We start from the raw sequence: 19,233 nt of genomic DNA, 5'->3' as shown, positions 1-19,233 counted from the left end.
GTTATATACAGTATCTGTATTTATTGAGATACTGATGTCACTGCAATTAAAGGTCTTCATGTTATTTTCCATGGGTAGTATATAAAATGTGTGAGAGACATTGTTGTGGGGCGGGGGTATGTTTATTCTCTCTGGAGAAAAAAATATGTCACAGAACATTTATTATTCTGCTGATATTCAAAAGTTACAACTTAAAATCTATGAAGAAAACTGGTCTGTCTTGATTTACAACATTATATAATAAATAATAACTAATTAAAAGATAAATGCTTCCATATTTCATAATAGGTAAAGCAAAACTTAACCTCAAGAACATGTTAGACAAACACTTGATCCACCCACCTACACACATCTGCGGAATTGGTTCTCACACTCAATCCTTCTCATTTAATAGCCTTTTTTTATCAGCAGGTTAGTGGAGTCGCCATGGGCACCAGGATGGGACATAGCTATGCCAATATTTTTGTCGGCTGGGTAGAAGAATGTTTCTTTGCTTCCTATACTGGCTTTGTCCCTGACCTCTACAAGCGATACATCGATGACTGCGTTGGTGCTGCTACATGCTCTAATGACCAGCTAAAGCACTTCCTGCATCAATTCACTAACTCTCACTCATCCCTCAAATATACAATTAACATATCTTCCACCTCTGCTCCATTTCTAGACATATATTTATCTATTAGTTCAGGTGGGTAGCTGCGTCAGCATGCGTAGGCTGCAAAGGAACAAGTAATAGGTTTATTCCATGCTGAAAAAAAGAAGAGAGAAAAAACACAACGTTTCGGCCATGGAGCCTTCTTCAGGTGTGAGAGAGACAGGGCAGTAGGCAAAGGTAAAGTAGCGGGAGAACAAGGCTGGGAGGGAGGGGGGGTTAGAGGCGGGAGCAGGGGACAGACAGAGAGGCCAATCAAGAGGTGTGAAGTCAGGATAGGTGGGAGAGAGGAGGAGTGAGAGGCGGGAGCAGGGGACAGACAGAGAGGCCAATCAAGAGGTGTGAAGTCAGAATGGGTGCAGAGAGGTGTGAAATGAAACTTCCAATGAATGGAGAAAATTTAGTAGAATTGTAGTCTGTCGTTAAGAGAAGGGGGAAGAAGTGATCCTAGCTGCAGGATAATGGATGGTTTATCTATTAACCGTCCTTGACTCTCTATCTTGGTCTATTACAAACCCACAGATTCACACAGCTATCTCCTGTACAGCTCTTTTCACCCCAACTCACACCAAAAACTCTCTCCCTCTTTCACATTCCTCAGGCTACGTCAGCTCTGCAGTGACGACATTGATTTCCAGAACCAAGCATGCAAAAAGCACTCCTTTTTCATCAACAGAGGATACCCCACCCAGGTTATCAATTGGGCCCTTGCCCGAGCCAAAAACACCCCTCGGACCATCAACTTGATCAGGAACTGCATTCCCTTGGTGCTTTCCTACCACCCTAACACACTTTCTATCCCCAGGACCATCATTAACAACTACTCCATTTTACAGGACGATCCCTCCATCAGTACCTTTTATTCCGACAGCCCAATCATCTCTTATCACCGACCACCCAATCTACATAAACATCTTGTTCACAGCTCCCTCGACTAGACTCGGCAATCATCCCCACCAGGCACCTTCCCCTGCAACAGAGCTCACTGCATAACCTGCAAATACATATCTAACAACACGCTCATTCAGGGCCCCTCAGGTCAATTCCGGGTCACCCAAACAACATCCTGTTCCTCCAGCAACCTCATTTACTGTATCTCTTGCAGGGAATGCCCAGCTATCTACGTTGGGGAAACCGGAAGGAGACTAGGAGACCGCTTCAGAGAACTTGTTAGGGCTGTGAAGATGAAAGATTTCTCCAAGACCACAGTTTTTCTTTTCACCCCCAGATGGCCATGACCACACTGATTTCTCTGTCTCCGTTCTCAAAGAAGGGTTTCGCAACTGTCATCACAGAAAGACAACAGAAACTAAACTCATCCTGAAACTAGGTTCACATCAACCCCCTACTCTCAATGACAGATTTATTTTCATGTAATCTTCTCTATTCTCATGCAGGTTTTGACTTTACACCCTTCTCCACCTCTCTCCACTTTGCACTACCTGAGGGGCCTCTCCCCTCTCCCTCCTCCTCAACGTTTTCAGCTTTTGTTCTCCTGTGTTATTTAATTTTTGCCTCTACCCTCTCTTTCTCACAATTGAAGAAGGCTCCACAGCCGAAACATCGTGTTTCCGTTCTTTCCTTTTCAGCATGGAATAAATCTGTTACCTGTTCCTTCAAACCAAAACTCATTAAAGGATGCAAATGATTTTAAAATCTGTTAAGAGTACATACAGCACATACTCTGTTGGAGTGCCTAAGTGTCAAATATATGATGCATGATCCAAAATGTGTCTGTACATTTACCATTTTATCAAACAGTGTATTAGTATAGATTCAAATGTTGCAATGATTTGCCAGTGTGTAATATGACATTTTACTTCCCTACTATGATACCCAGAATGCTATTGGGCGAAGTCACCTGACCAGTTGGGAATAAATGATTGGTCAGGTGACAATTAAAAAAAACAGGAAGCTGAGGCTTAAATGAGGTTTCACATCTGTTGTCTTGTGAATGTTCTCTCAGAGAGAGACTGACCTTTCAAGTCAAATTGCATCACACACCCACAGTTGTATGCAAAAGCCATTTCTTCCATTCCTGACAGCGCTATAGTTGCGCTACAAACCTGTCTGAATTAACACATTAGCCGGATATGATGTTGACTGTGATGAAGGACAAGAGGCAAGTGCACCAGTTATAGTGCCTCTTGTGAGATTAAATAAATTCTTTCCCATACCACAGTGAAAAAGCAGCCTGGTTTGTTGCTACTTTATAGTCTTCAGGAAAAGTTCACTCTAATGAAATATCTAGTTCTGCAATATTTTAATATTTGGAGAAGGGACATATAATGCACATTTTATATACCCCAAACTATATTTGTATAAATAATGTTAAGAATATATGCATAATGCCTGTTTGTTTAAATAGCTTCAAACATTTTAGTAATTCCTAGCAGTAAAGGGCAGACCAATATATAACAAGAGTACAGAATACAGAGTAATGGTTAAAAAGAGCAAAAAGTCAGAGAGAAAAAAGAGCTTTACTGCTCAGGATTTTTTTCATTACACATTTTAATGGAACTGTAATAGAAATACTTTACCGCAGATTCGTTTAATGAGCTATCAGCAGTGATTCAAACACTGTCTAGACCTTCAGAAAAAAGTGCAAAATTGTTTGTCAGTGTCTTGCTGTTCCCTAAGATATAATTATTGTATAAAAGTGTTGAGATGCTCCTGGGGGCATCTTTTCATCAAACAGTCTCCATCCTTGCTTGTGGCCTGTTCCTGCTATCAAATCTAGCCTTGCTCAAAGACAGACCGTTGGTGTGCTGCTTCTCCAAACCGCGGGTAATTACAGCGACATGATTCTAAAGGGCACGGCATCCTGACACATTCTCCACAAAGCTAAATGATAAGTCTCTTACCATCGAAAAACACCGGAGCTGTAGAATTAAAAATGGCTAAAATCTCAGTGAATGTAATATCAGGCTTAAAATTCCAGATATAGATTATCTAGAATATCAGGCCCAACTTTTGCAAAAAAAAAAATGTATCTACCTGTTAAAAGAAATTAAATGATTTGAAAGAAAATTACTTTCTTAAACTACAAAATCCAGTTTGATAGAAGTTATTTGGTATAGTTAATTGTAGGTACAGTTGGAAAACTATAGGATTAGCAAACATTAAAGAAACAACAAATGACATTGAAAAAGACTTAGACAATATTCAAGACTGGGAACATACGTGACACTTCTTAATTTACACAAGTGCAGGCTTTTGAATGCAAATAACAAGAACAAACCTACATACCTGTATACTGTACAGTACACAATTCTATACATAATTCAAAAGAAACTACTTAAATTTTCAGTGAAGAAAGAATCAATGCTTCCCTTTCAGTGAGTACACAATTAAAACTCATTTCAGGTGGGCAGAAAGGGTAACTGCGAGATTTAATATAATGTTTTACAGCCAATTTCAAATTCGATAAGTGCTGTGTAATGTTTGATGTCATAAATAAAAAAAGGACTGGGATCTCAACCCCTAGTGAAATTTCAGAATAAAAACTTTTCAACAGATGCTGAAGAATACATTTCTTTATACTATTTTCCTATACTGTATGAATTCATACAGTACAATGATAGTTCCTTACTCTTTTACAGCTCTTTTATGGTAAATCCACTCAAAGTGCTTTAAACTATTGGGGATCCCCTCCACCACCACCAGTGTGCAGCCCCACTGGGATGATGCTCCAGTCCGCTCCCCACACACCAGCTCTCAGTGGGGAGGAGAGCAGAGTGATGAAGCCAGTTCAGAGATGGGGATCATTAGGAGGCCATGACTGGTAAAGGCCAGGGGGAAATTTGGCCAGGATGCCGGGGTAACACCCCTACACTAAAATTTAAATTTAAATTCAAGTATCAGTACAAATTTTGTGAATAAATGCTACATTTGACTAGTTAAAAATATTGTTTTGGGACCTTAATTCAAATTGAAATAATAACATGTATAAAGAAATATTAACATTAGGAAAAGACAATGAGCTAAAAACCAGAAATGGAATCAATACCGATATTAGCTTCCTTGTATTAATAAAAACCCTACCCTGGGTGACATTAAAAGGACCCAGAGTGATTGTGCTGTTGCACCCCAGAGCAAGCGACTTCACCCCAGAAGTGATCATGACGGGGGCCTGAGGATGAAACAACGATTACAAAAACATCAGGAGTTCCTGAGAGATAAAAGTATACAGTTCATTTTACAAGTGACCCCGGCAGCACTCCAGTATAAGAAATTGACTTTTTGACTGGGTGTTTTTTTGTAAGTGCCCAGAAGCAATTTATTAGCTTGTAAGCTCAGATTCTTGAGTTTGTCACCCAGTCATGCCCTTTATATGAGTTAATATCCTGCAGAGGGTAAAAAAAAACCTGTCATTCTCAAAGTGTTTCCAAAAATGAAAAACTACTACTGCAGATGTACACTGGTCTTGTTTTAGAGTACCTGGGCTGCTGTTCGAAAGGTGAATGGAGGCTTAGATGGGTATTACCCTGGTTCACAGCCATGCGGATTCTAGTCTTAGAGCAATTTATAAAAGCACCTTTGATGTTTTTCTGTGTCATTTTCAGGGCAGCCACACATCTGAATTAAGCAGTATGTTGCGGCCTGAAATGTTCCCCCAATTCCCAGTTGCTCCCTCCGCCCCTTGCAAAACGCCAAATACAGAAGTGTTGCTGAAAGTTACTGTCATGTAAGCTGTAAAAAGAGCTGTCATGTGCACAATGACCATTTGGGGAGAAATCAGGAAGTCCAGAGAAGAGCAACAATTTGCATTCAGGGACTTAAAGGACTGTCCCACACTGACAGGCTGAAGGAAGTGAACCTTTTTTGTCTCGAACAAAGAAGCCTGCACAAGTATCCAAAATCCTCGAAGGGATAGACAACGTCAACCCAGTGGACGTTTTCAGAATGAGAGTGAAACACCAACCATCAGTGGAAACTGAGGGGGCAGTTCTCACATCTGGATGAGATGTTGGCATCTGTTAGCTAGCAACAACTGAGCGGGCCAGATGGGCCAAAAGGCTCCTCTCGCCTGTCACTGCTCTTTGGTTCAGCTTGGATTCCAGCTTGCTCTTCCATCAATATCAGTGTGGCTTAATCAGAAGAAGCCCTCGATGGAAATAAGCACCTGAGGCTGCAAACTCTTACTGTTGGTATGCTCTGTTGCTTTTAAACATGCTACCAACTGATCACATTATAAGAATGGAGCAAAATGTGTAAAGTGAATGATACGGAATCAAGGGAAAGAGCCGAAACAAATATGGTGTCTACAGCAGTTAAATTGGTGAAAAATGAAAAAGCCTTGCAATGCAGTTTTATGCATTAATACCAAACTTAAATTTGAAAAGATAATGTCAACTGAAAAAATACACAACAGATCACAGAGACGGCAAATTTCAAATTTTCTGATTCAATAATATAACAAAATAGTCTAAAATAAAAGCTATCTGACCCATGCATCCATACCAATCTAAAAGATTTGACACATCATATTTTACGGAATTTCACGCACAGGTTTTTCAGAGGCAATTTACTTTCTCACTTAAAAATTGTGTTTCTTTGACAAGCTTCTGTTGGAAGACAAACCTGCAATGTAGCAAACAGATTGAACATGGTGGAAACACACTGTGAAATGAAAGGCACAAGATTTTTAGATGGGGGCTTGCAAAGCCAATTTCTTAGTTTTTCTTTACTGGAGAATATACATCAGAGGTTGGAGGATGCAATTTATCCAGTAACACACTCTTACACTTAAAATAATGAAAACAGCTGCAAAGAGGTTTTGTGAATTATAGATCATCATTGTGTCAAACTGTATGTCACAATACATTTGCAACACCACAGGATTAATCCTGATGTGAGCAGGCAGACCACGATTCATAACTCCCTGGGTCAAGGTTTCTCAGTAAAATGCTGAGTGGATAATACACCACTTGCCTGAATATGGTCTCCTTCCTCGTTGTTACAAAGGTTTGGATTTCTTTAATTTTACTGCTGTTGTCTTGTAGTCTTGTAACCTCTTCCTAAACCCCTGCTCAATCCAACAAATGAACAAATAACAGCAAAACTGGCTAACCCTGAAATCTGGTTTTATTCCTGTAGGATTATTACTGTTTTAAAAAGTGCCCTGTTTCCAAACCTTCCTCACTGAAATTCTGAAACAGGCAGGGTCAACCTTCTCTGAATCTTGTTTTGCATCTTCACATTTTCAGTTAGGGTTAAAACAAATTCAGCACTGAAGTAGCCAGTAGTCAGTCAGGAGATCCTGTGGCTTATTGTTGTATTTGTGTGTGAGCAAATAAGAACGAAAACTGGTTCCCTGTATATATACAGTAGGTATTGTACAGTATTGGTTAAAAAAAGAGCATAAGCCTAGAACTAGAGTAAAGATTTTTTCAAGGCAGGTAGAGCTCTTTTAAATCCAATGAATGAAAACTGGAATTCTGAGTTAGGAATACCTATAGGATGAACTGCATTTTTTCAGCTCACATGTCTGATTAATCCCTGTTTCCAATGACACCTATCAAAAAGCAAACCTTTTCATTTCACATTTCATTGTAAGCAACCTACACACCATCTTTTACTGTTTCAGTATCATAAACTGGCTGTTGGGTCTTCTTCAGAGTGCCTATTGATATTAAATTGGAGAAGATGCTGTCCTCTCTGATAACTGATACTCTGATAACACCAACACGTCACATTTTACCACAACCTCCTTTAAGTTCTTTGTTTTGTAAGGCGAGTATAATACGACGGACGATTCTGAAGTAAGAAGAAACGAATTATGCCATTTCCCGATCTAGGGCTACAAATCAAAGTACCAAAAGAAAAAAAGGCTGATAGGATTGGATATTTTAAATGTCTTTGGCTTTTATTGCCTTATAATTAATAGAAATCTGCTAATAAAACTCTCAAGCTGCAGAGGTTCCAATTTATGCTCCCTTCTTAAATTATGTGGTGAAGCACTTTCTCTCCTTCCTCTCCTCCTGGTCTGCTGGTCCAGGAAGACAGAATGTGTCAAAGTGAGAGCTGATCTGCAATGGGCTGTTCCTGTATGTGAAGCGATCTGGGATTCTTTGGGAATGCTAGGGATTATTGTCTTTGCTTTTTGTAACAGACCATGGCCGGGATCAAACTTTCCCACCCACCGATTACAAACCCAGTACCTAACTGCAGGCTTGCTGTTCTTGGCCAAAGCTGCTTACCTTCGTCATATGGAAACTTAGATGCTGGCTCTTGGCTGGCTTGTATGAAACACTGTTTTGCTATTTGCAGTCAGGGGGTGAAATATCATTTTTAATTAACCCAGAAATACGGTCCATGACAAAACACTGCCAAAACCGATAAAATATTTTCACCGAACACAATATTTTGCAGCAAAGGAAATTCCGAAGAGGGGAGAAAGGAATTATAAATACTAATTAACATCGGGCCCTGATATGAGCTGTGTGACACTGACACTCCCAAGACATAGTATCAGTGCTCAGCAAGGCTAGAACTGCACCACTGAACTATACCTCCCCAACCGGGTAAGTACAGTGTCATAACTTACAGTGAATTTATATCAGTGCTACTTACAGTACTTGCAGTACTGTAACACTACATTGGGACTAAGGACTATTTATACTGCTCAGATATCAATTCCTTTGAAACTGAATTATTGGAAATTAAAACCTGTTATTGTTGCACTAAAAGACTGCAGTTAACACCTGTGATGCCAAATTTATTTTTTTAGACCAAAATAATGTACAGGTACAGTAACTGTATACAGTAATTGTCGACGTGCTTAAGTATTTGCAGCTTAAATCTATGAGTTTGGCATCATACAGTATCTACAGTATATATATATAACTTGCTAGGATGTAATATCACTCAGTACACTTATAAAATGTCGAAAAAGTCAGGGACACAGGACAATATTTATGATTGCAACAGTAAACAGTCTATGGAGTAGGATGGCACAATGACTTAAAATTTTTTGCACTGCTGCCTCACAGCTTGATTCCGGGCAGGAGCGCATTCTCTGTGGAGTTTACAGGTTCTCCCTGTGTGTTAGGGTAATTTATTTCTCTAAATTGTCTTTGTGCATGTTGCGTGTGCCCTGTGACAGAGTGGCACCCTGCTGTCCCTGTGCTTCTGAGATTGATGCAATGATTTCCAATATTTGTTCTTCCAACAGAAGAACAAAGAGTCAAGTCAAGAAGTGCCTGGAGTCATCAGAGAATCTGAACCACACCCCAGCTGTCAAGAACAGGATGTGACTGCCAACTTCAAAAGGCGCAAGTCAAATCACTAACAATCAGAAAGAGTTCGGCTTTGTCACACAACAGGAGTTATGATGGAAAGTAAGCACTGACACCCGAAAGCCTGTTTACTTGATTGTAATGTGCTCCATAAGGAAATGTGATATTATGTGCTACAGTATGAGAAACGTTCCAAGTCATTACTCCAGTAAAGCACTCTGCGATCGCATATTCTGAAAGCTCTTTAATAACACCAGCAGCAAAGCTTCCTGTGGTAAAAACCTCCTTTTCTGATTACAGCCATAGAATTTCTTTTTTTTTTGGCTAGACGGAGGGAAAAAATCACTTAGCACGTTTTTGTTTATCTTCAGTGATTTAATCCACATTGTACGCTTTTAAATCCACAAACAAAAGTATTTAACCTCCAACAAGGGAAAAGGGAACAATGTAATAAGTCCAAATTACATTCTTTAAGTAAAAGAAACAACAATTTAACAACAGGCATCTATTAAGAGATCAGAAAATTAACTCTCAATGTCTAGCCTTTCACTCTTATTTCTATTAAGTCAAAACAAACAACTGTTTTGACTTAAAAGAAATAAGCTGTTTCAACCTTTGAGCCTCATCGGTGTGGTATAGCTGTATCATATCCAGTGAAACCAGCTTAATATGATTAAGAGTGAACACACACTGCTATGAAAAATATCTTACAGGACACAGGAGACTGAAACAAAAAGAAATAACATTAAGATAAATATGTACAGTAGTTCAGGTGGGTAGCTGCGTCAGCATGCGTAGGCTGCAAAGGAACAAGTAATAGGTTTATTCCATGCTGAAAAAAAGAAGAAAGAGAACACAACGTTTCGGCCGTGGAGCCTTCTTCAGGTGACACCTGAAGAAGGCTCCACGGCCGAAACGTTGTGTTCTCTTTCTTCTTTTTTTCAGCATGGAATAAACCTATTACTTGTTCCTTAATATGTACAGTAGATAATATCCAGCCCTCTGTTCTCAGGCCTCTTCATAACGGCCCAAATGCTGATGTGATCCATTGCAAACTGGAGTTTAACTATTGTTTCTCTCCTTACTCCAGGGTCAAAGGCAGTCCTCCTGGCTGCATTCTCCCAGCATTACATTAATTATTTCAATCATCAAGGCAAGCCGCTCATTAACAATGCAAACCTGCAGATCAGCCTGAAAAATCAGGGCTTCAAATCTTCAAATCTACCGTACAGATTTCGTTTGTGTCAAAGAGAGATTAATAGTTAATAAATAGTCCTTGTAATTCAAGTCCAGCTGATTGTCTGTAGCGTAGGGAATCTGCTCTTTAGCAATAAAACAGTATGTGCTTGAGGTGAGATACAGATCATGATTAATAGAAAGATACCAGTCCATAACTATAGAAACTAATTAACCCCCTATCAGGAGTTATAGATTGCACATTCTGTTCCAATGAGTGGGATGCTGAGTAATTTCCAGGTCCTATTGTTGCTTGCTTCTTGTACATTTCTAGCACTTGTACTTTGTGTGGATGAAAAGATGCTGTAAGTCTACTTAAGCTTAAGGAATGCAGAACTGGATACATAAATGTTTAAAAGAAGCACATGCAGTCTGCTTGTTATACAGGCATTAAGAAATTCTTATAGTATGACAGAGTTTTCTCAATGCGTTAGGAATGCTACTTGCTTGTTGCAGAACATTAAAATGACGAAAAATAGCTCACAGGCATGCAGAGAAGAGGTTATTTTTCCATGATTACAGTTCGTCTTTATTGTCTCAGTTATATTGCAAGTAAATTGCCTTTTGTATCAGTTGTAAAGCAGCATAGATTACCCTATGTGGGACCAAAGCACATAACCAACTAGATTTCATAGGAGCTTGGGGGCTCCATAAACATCAGAGAAAAACATCCATTATGCATTCTGGACCAACATGTTGGTAGAGCTTTGCAACATTATAGAGGTTGTGCAGGGAATTAAGTCCTCACCTAAATAGAATAATTTCACACTGCAGGGAGGCCTACTGCTTTTAGACCCAAGAACAGACTCTGGCAGTGCGCATACAAGTCAGTCGCTATGTATTGTACAGTATCTGCAATGAAGCTGTGTGTTGAGTGTGTCATTCAGAGCCTGCATTGCACTCAGCACTTTTCTACAGCATTATTAAATTTATTTTGTGTCAATTTAGAAATCACAGTACAGTATACATCAATATTAATGGCAAGCAACTGCAGCCCCTAAGAAGGTGCTGTTCTGGCTACATAAAAGCACATTCAAATGAAGCATTACCCAATATCCTAATCAGACTGGAACACTCTATTCAGCTCAGTAACACGGTCCTGAAGAAGATGAAAACAATGAGATACAATCACAGGCTAAAGGAAATAAACCACTTAACAGCAATGGCTTGTGGTTTGCTTGACTAAAGTATTGAAAACACTGAATGAGCAAAGTAAACTCATACATCCAATCTGCAACTCTGTTACTCTGCAAATCTAACACATGAAAATCTCAAGAGATGCATCCATTCATAAATATACAGTATAAATAAGGATTTGCACAGTTAACCTTGTGATCAATTTCGGATTCTACACTCAAGGAATAAATATAATAAAGTTCTGTAAAAAAGCATGAAATAAGTTTTATAGACAAAGATTAAAAACAACTAAAAAGCTCTAGCAACAAATATATGTTAAGAGGGTATTATGTTCAAGTATTCAGAATCCTGCAACAAATCTACAAAGTCACAAAAAAATGTCTTAAAGTTAAACATCAGAAATAGAGGACATTCATGAAACCTGAATTCAAGAACTGAAATGTAGGAAATGCATCTTCCACTTCACTATGTATTGGAAACTGAATCAACTTACACTAAGTGCATCAGGAAGCAACTTGGCCAGTTTCTCTCATCAATAATTTACTAGTAGCCAATTAAACAGGATGTGTCATATTATTAAACTTTTGTATATTAATCAATAACACTTAGTGATAGGTCTACAATTAGCAATCATTCTAACACTTAATGATAATTCTCCTGTTAACAAATCACTGTAGCCCTTAGCAATAGTTCTTGATCCCCGTAGCTCTTAAAGGTCTCCATATAATCTCACTAGCACTTTGTGAAGATTTTCCACTTAAAACTCTTAGTCATAATACTGTGTATGCCATTTACTAACACTTTGTATTAGTTCTTTATTTAATGTCTTCAACACTTAGTGATAGTTCTTCACTTAATCCCTGTAGTCTTTAGTGGTATTGGTTCGTTACTTAAACACTTAGTGATAATTCTCCATTTAACATGGTTATCAGTTAACGCTAACTGATAACCCCTCACTTAATAATCACTTGGTCACAGGTCTCCACCTAATAATCACTGATACATTTAGTGAGAGGTCCCCACTTAATAGTCACATAACAGTGATGATTCTCCCCTTAATTGCTGCAGCAGTCGGTGGGGTTTCTATTTTATGTTGAATGCTGTACGGCTTGTTGTTTCACCACCAGATATCTGGCTGCAAGGATGGACTGGATGACCCTGAGTCTCCAACAGTTCTGTAGGGAAGATAAGGGCAACTGGAGGGGGGGCTGTTGGTGTCCCCGTTGCCCTCAGGGGCTCCCCCTTCAGACAGGTAAAACAGTAGGCAGAGAAGCATTAAATCTCTTTATTTAGACCCCCAAAATGTCCAACCTTAATTTCTGGGTGTGTTTGGTCTCCATCCTGGTGGAAATAGTTAAGAGCATCAAAGTTGGTTCTCTGCACCGACCGGTGTGCTTGGGTTTTTAAAATTAGCCTCACACAACAACATGGCACAGCATGGAGGAGCTCAGCATGACACAAGCGGGTTGACTAATCCTGACCACCAAGGAGGAAAAGGATTTCCACAGAGTCAGCAAGAAGAAACTTTTTTTTTTTCCAGTATTAGCTCGTTTTATCGAACAGTCTGTATTTAATAGTGTGTTTAAGCCTGGGAGTGATCTCTGTATTTTGCATTATAGAGCCTGGATTAGGGCACGGTTCTGAAGGGAAAGAGCTATTGATGTTAATCAACCCAAGAACAAAAACTGTTGTTGTCAGCAATACGAGCAAGGCCTGTTATTGTGGTGGGAAAGATGGGGGCACACGTTGTTAGGAACAGAAGCTTGTGTGTTTTCATCTTTTACTCCCCTAAAAAACGGCGCCTGGGCACATACAAAACCGCCCTTGTTTTATCGACTGAAACAGGCTGGACATCCTTTAATAGAAAGCACCCAAACAATTTATTGCTACTGTTTTTATGGGGAATGTTGTGTAATACCATCAGTGTGTTTGAGACTTATTATCCAAAAGGTTCTTGAAAGCGGCAAAGAAAACAATACCATCAGACATGAACTTTCCAGCAGCATCATGATGTCTGGAACAACAAATGATAAGTGTTGAACTTGGGGCTAAAGAGTCTACGTTTTTAAAAGATGCTTACAAAAATGTCTTTTCAACAGCAAAGCCCATCTCCTTAGTTACCTAGGCTTTGAAACATAAAAAAATAAATAGCTCAATAAAATACAATGGAAACTGAACAACTGTGGTTAAGGCACTGATAGAAATGGCTTGAGAGAAGGATAGGCACCGAGAACTCCAAATCACACACCAGGAAAATAAAAATCAAATAGAGAAGGGAAAATCTGAACTAATTTCAACAATGTCACAAAACACTCATTGAATTTTGCACAGGAAAGATACAAGGGCACAAATGTAACGCATTGTGAGTCAACAAACACGACATTTAAGCGAAATTGAAAGCCTCAGGGTGAAAAAAGATATGAAGCACAGCAACGCCACATCAGGGGTGAGATGCAGAAGTATATTTTTTAAATGGATTAGTTAAACTAGCAAACGTAGCAAAGCATTAATTAGCCATGAATGAAAAAAAGCGGGTATCGTAAGCAGAATTACAGGTGTGTCGTGCGCAGAGAGGCCTGTTTGGACCCGAGAGCCAGGGAGCTGGCGAAAGTGGTCCTGTCTTTGGAGGCTTTGTCATAAGACACCTGTGAGGTACAGTAACAGCCAACCTAGAATCCTCTCCACTTCTGCACACGTGTAATTACTCCTCCTGTCCTGCGGGTGTCACTGTCGCCCTCTCAGCCTCTCACCTCTCTTCTACGTATTCCACGCACTGTATGTGCAGAGCCCAAAGACACAAAATACCAGTCAGTTAAGTCCATCAGGGAAAGTTTAACTGGACAGTATCTAAAACCGGACAGCATCAGTATTAACTGGACGGTATCTGAAAATGCATGGATTTAATTTCATATGACGACCTTATTTCGTACCTGCAAAACTCATTCACGCTCTTGCACTGGAGAGAAAGTACTAGGCGACCTACTGTATCGACGCTTCTGGGAGACATGTGGGCACATCGTGAAATAAACGCAACGGAATAATGTCAACTGAAAAGGATACGAACATCTTAAAAGCAGCTGTTGGAAATACAATTTAACGGCCCTGAAAAGCTAGCAGGATTTTTATTTTTCATCTCTCATACCTGGTCTACAGTGCATAGTAAAATGTAGTTTATGACCACAGGCTCTGGCTACCAGCCCTACCCTAATGGAGAGCTGTGGTAATGAGGAATATTTTAAGTCAGCCGCTATATTTATGTCCACACGAGAGGAACTCCTTTCCATTTGCTATATCATTGTCTGTGCTCTTGATATATGGTGCGTAGTTTTTTTTATTGCTACTGATTTTGGCAGTATTTAAATTGCACCAATAAAAAAACCCACACAGGAAGGGCATGGTGTGATCCATGATAAATGGCTGTGATCCCTCCTACTAAAAAGTGCCATTTTAATTTTCTGATTTTGTTTGCACAGTTTAAGAGGTTTTATACCCCATCACAGATTACCTGCACCTTCCAATTAAACCTAAAAAAATGACAGAGGCAAAATAATAAACATGTCTGTGGCCTGGATACAACGGAAACATTTACTTTACAGGTAACCAGGCAGATGCATGGTACCCACTTTCAGATGTTATACTGTAGCATTATTAGAGTTCTGCCATGGACAATGCTCTACATACAGTAGCTCTACTCAGTTACAGATAGTTGAAAACATTTCATGGTTTAATATATTAAGTGGGTATAATTTACTGTGATATGTTAGAAATAGGAGAGCCATAGAAGGCGTGTAAAACGTCTGTTTCATTACGGTATTCGTCATTCATCTTAAGCCGTTTTAAAAAACTGTCACCTGGAATTTAAAATCTTTAATTTTCTAATTATGGTCAAGTCAGATCCCAAACTTAATGATTAAATACAGAATAAATGACTACCATAATTTTCCTTGCTGTTACAATAATTTCAACTGAGGGGTGTAATAAAATAAATTATGGAAACTGTGGTAGATAATTTCTTCATATTCCTTTGCTTTGTAGTTTTTTTTCTATGCTCTGAACGACAAGGAACAACCACAATAAATACATTTACATGGGATTAATCTTTTGAGCCTGAGCCTTTATTTTAAATCTGATTATACCGAGAATTAAAATGCTGAGTTTCCATTAACATTTATTCCCCAGCACACCTGTTTCATTAAAACGGAGCAAGTGTTCTGTAGCTCGACATGTTTTAACAATTAAGATATTAAATATACAGTAACGCCTTTCATTCCCAAGCACCCCAAAGTTCTTCACATGCAGGACAGGGACCCACTGTATCCACAGTGTAATAGCTCCCACTAGCCCCACTACAACAGGAGACCTCATTCTCAACCCGCAATTTCCAGAGAGCTTTAATCTCTCTTTGCTTTTCCTAACGATTGACCACAGCTCCCTGTATTGAATCGGCTCTTAAACAGGTCTGATAAGATGTCTTTGGAGGTCATTACAGCATTTAATGAGTTTAATGAAAGTAATGAAACATGAGCTTGTACTGCCCATTAGCTGTGTTTCTCGTTATTAAGTGATGCAATTTTTTAATATATATGTTTAGACTTCTTTAATCATTTTTCAGGTGCTGGAGGCTTGGTACTCATTATCTGAATTCAATGGATGCTTGCCTGCTGCAAGCCTGGGTGACGTACAGTATTGGCCATCATTGAGTATGTGAGCAAAGTGTTTCTTCTAACCCCTTCAGCTGATCAGTCTGTCAGCCACCACTGACAGACATGGGAGGGAATTGAGCTGGAGAGGTCTGGTCTCCTTGGTGGACATAACACAATGTCAAAGGGCACTACATCAGGCATCCTCATGTTTAGCAAATTATCTAAGGTATTGGGTTGATTTCTTTTTTTCAAAATCATCACTATTAAAACTAGGGGAAAATGATGAGCTTTAATAAACATGAACCCTGAGTTACTGTATAATCCACACGTGAAGTGTCCTCTATGTAGAACCAAGATAGCTTGATAATTGAATCTGCACCCATATGTGATGAGTTTCTTTTGGTGCACTGTCACAACATTTGCAGAAACTTATACAGTAGATGGTAATTGAGGGAGGAAAATGTATTATGTGTATTAACATTTGCTGTCAACAAGTCTGATCAACAAGGAACCTTCAGTGCAAGTCACAGCCTAGCAAATTCTTCAATATTGACAAAAGCCTGAAAACCACTATAAACAGGTCCATGCAAAAGTGCTTAAGAACCATTTCAGAACAGCAGTATGAACACAGAATAACACTATCGCAAGTGAACTCAGTTCCTGTACCGCTGACTGTGCAGCATTGAAAAGGACAATTGAAAAAAAAAACCTCTGAAAACCAAACGTTTTTTGCCCCCTCCGAAGACTTGCGTTTCTCTGCTGTGACAGAGATGTTTCCCCGATTTCAACACCTTCCGCGGATGGTGTCAGAAAAGCCCCGCCCCGTTGCTTGACCCTGCGGTCTGCGGCGGCGATTCCCTTGAGCCCCCCCCAACCCCAGCGTCCCAGCCCCCAGCCGCTGCTCTGAGACACGGCTGGCCGCCACGCCGCTCCCCGCCTACCTGAGGCGATCTCGATGGGCGAGCTCTTCATCTGCGTGCTGTTGACGTGCAGGGCGACCTTGCCGTCGCTCAGGCACGCCTCCGCCATCCCGTCCTCCACCGGCACGTAGAGCAGCAGCCCGCTGGGGTTCCACGTGCGGAACTGGAAGCTGACGGACAGGACGTCCCGCCCGGCTCGGCCCGGGAGCTGCAGGTAGCTGGTGGCGTTGAAGAACACGGGAACGGTGTGGGACTCCACGCAGGAGAAATTCAGCTTCCCCTGCGCCGAAGACAAGAAATGACGGCGCTCAAGCACTTCCAAGGGTGAAACTTTGAGGATGTTTTTTTTTCCTGAGAAATCCAACATTTTGGAAGACACAGACCGTAGATATACCACTACTAAAGATTGCAACCACAGCAGGTTTGAATCACAGCGTGCAGGGACTCTCCTGTTACTTTTTCTGCTTTCTAGGGGGATGGAGGGTTGTCTTATCAGCTGTGGGTTTTACATCGTCCTGGCAACTTCAAGGTTTCCATTACAGCCTTTTCAATTCTCGAGAGCAGAGGGACCCCTGCAGCCTTTTCACATTCTGGATAAGTGAAGGCATTCTTCATACAGTACAGTATGTTATTTTTTCATTGAAGCTTAGAAACTGGGCTAAATCAGCACCTTCTGTACATGTACTATCATCACGATCTGTCCCTGTCCTCCGATATCTGAAAACAGACAGGACTGGCAAATGACAAGTGCACAAAAACGGACTGAACTGTTTAATCAGCACCATGGTGTCAGCGCTCCAAGAGTGGGAACCTCAGTCACTGCAGGAAAACCAAAAAGCTTCAGGTCATATTAGGACACACATCTCCTCACTTTCTCAAGCTGGACGTAGCTTAATGGTTGCCAAGATAATTAGTTCAGGGTTTGTTTTCACAGAAGGAACTAGGGAAAATTGGAATATTCGATTATGTGTTTTCTGGGAAGGAGGTTGCAATGCTACTGACTGAGGAGATAATTACTTAAAACTCAGGAACAGCTGCCAGGGATTTTACTGATTAATCAGCCCACAGTGGGAAGACAAAGAAATTGCTTTGCCTGGGAAGAGAGGAAAGAAATTGTTCTCACATATTCATATTTGCAGGTTAACATTCCTCTTTCTAATGAACTACAAAACTGTTCTGAATTTAAACAGTAGTTTTCAACTGGGAGCACAAATGGATTAAACTGACAGATAATGTGCAAGACAATCTGTACATACAAGACACAAAAGTTCCCCTCAGTCAATCATCTCCTACTGAACACAGCAAAAAAAAAAATATATATATTTTATTTTACAGCTGGAATGAAATGATTTTTGGGGTCACTATTCAAACAATTAGATAGATAGATATTACTTTATTAATCCCGTAGGGAAATTGAATTAACAGCAATGCTCTAAATATGGGAAACCTCAACACAACACTATCCCCCTCGCTAAAGCTAATTTACTCGTTCTCAGAAAGAAACACTACAGGTCCTGCAGCTGATCTCCACATCACTGAAAATAGGTGAGGTAACTTCGACAATGTGAGTGCAGCCATCTAAAAAAATTAAAAGTTACAGCTTTCTGACAGCGTACTGAGATTATGTTCAGCACTGAAGACCAGAAATAGGGATAGTTTTTGTGCATAAAGTTTCAAATGAAATGCCAGCAAAACATTATGGTTTTAAAAGGATAAATACATTTCTCTATGAATAAAAAAAAATGAATTCTTCGCCAAGTTGGATTCCTGGCATATAGCCCATTTCCCCCTGTATTATGGCCACCAGTGTTTGTGGCTGTAGAACATATACAGATACAGTGTGGTGTTTTTTTTTTCATTTGTTCATACAGTCACATAGCTTTTTTCTTAGTCTGGACAACCCAAAGTCAAAGGCCCGAATCTCTGTATAAGAACACCAGGTTTACCAAGTTTAAGAAAGACTGTGATCAAAGTATTTAACAGGCACAGAATGGGCACTAAAAACATGCTGACTTTTTTAAGCCACAGATGGGATAAACTATAAGTAATGTAGAATTACACTGCAGTAGATTATACATTAGGAGGGTAACCTCTTGATAGGATACAGTTTTGAAACAGTCCTAAACTATCAATTTAAGAACAGAACATGCCGGATCACGGGTTTTAAGATCTTTTTAAATCACTTGAAATAACTAGCAGCTTAAATGGCTAAATTGTATATTGTATTTGAATACCTTCTAAGGATATATGTGTTCTACAGTATGTGCCAGAGCTATTTTTTAATTCTAATTTCAATGCTCAAGAAAGGTTAGAATAAGCATTAGAATCTGAAACCAATTACAGAATGTCCCCTAGAAGAAAACAAAAATTGGTTTTATATTTCTGTCGCTTCTCAGCAGTTCTTA

General features: G+C 39.7%; 1 protein-coding gene across 2 annotated transcripts in view; it reads right to left on the bottom strand.

Moving 5' to 3' along the window:
- cntnap2a (contactin associated protein 2a) overlaps positions 1-19,233 on the bottom strand; it is a 460,034-nt gene that overhangs the window by 183,451 nt on the left and 257,350 nt on the right. For both annotated transcript variants that reach the window (XM_015354892.2, XM_015354893.2), the window contains exon 9: positions 16,850-17,108. In XM_015354892.2, coding sequence (XP_015210378.1) covers positions 16,850-17,108 — 259 coding nt within the window. The remainder of the gene's footprint in view (positions 1-16,849; positions 17,109-19,233) is intronic.

This window comes from Lepisosteus oculatus, chromosome 6 (genome assembly GCF_040954835.1).
Source record: "Lepisosteus oculatus isolate fLepOcu1 chromosome 6, fLepOcu1.hap2, whole genome shotgun sequence".
Lineage (NCBI taxonomy): Eukaryota > Metazoa > Chordata > Actinopteri > Semionotiformes > Lepisosteidae > Lepisosteus > Lepisosteus oculatus.
This window is presented reverse-complemented; position numbering and strand designations above follow the sequence as displayed.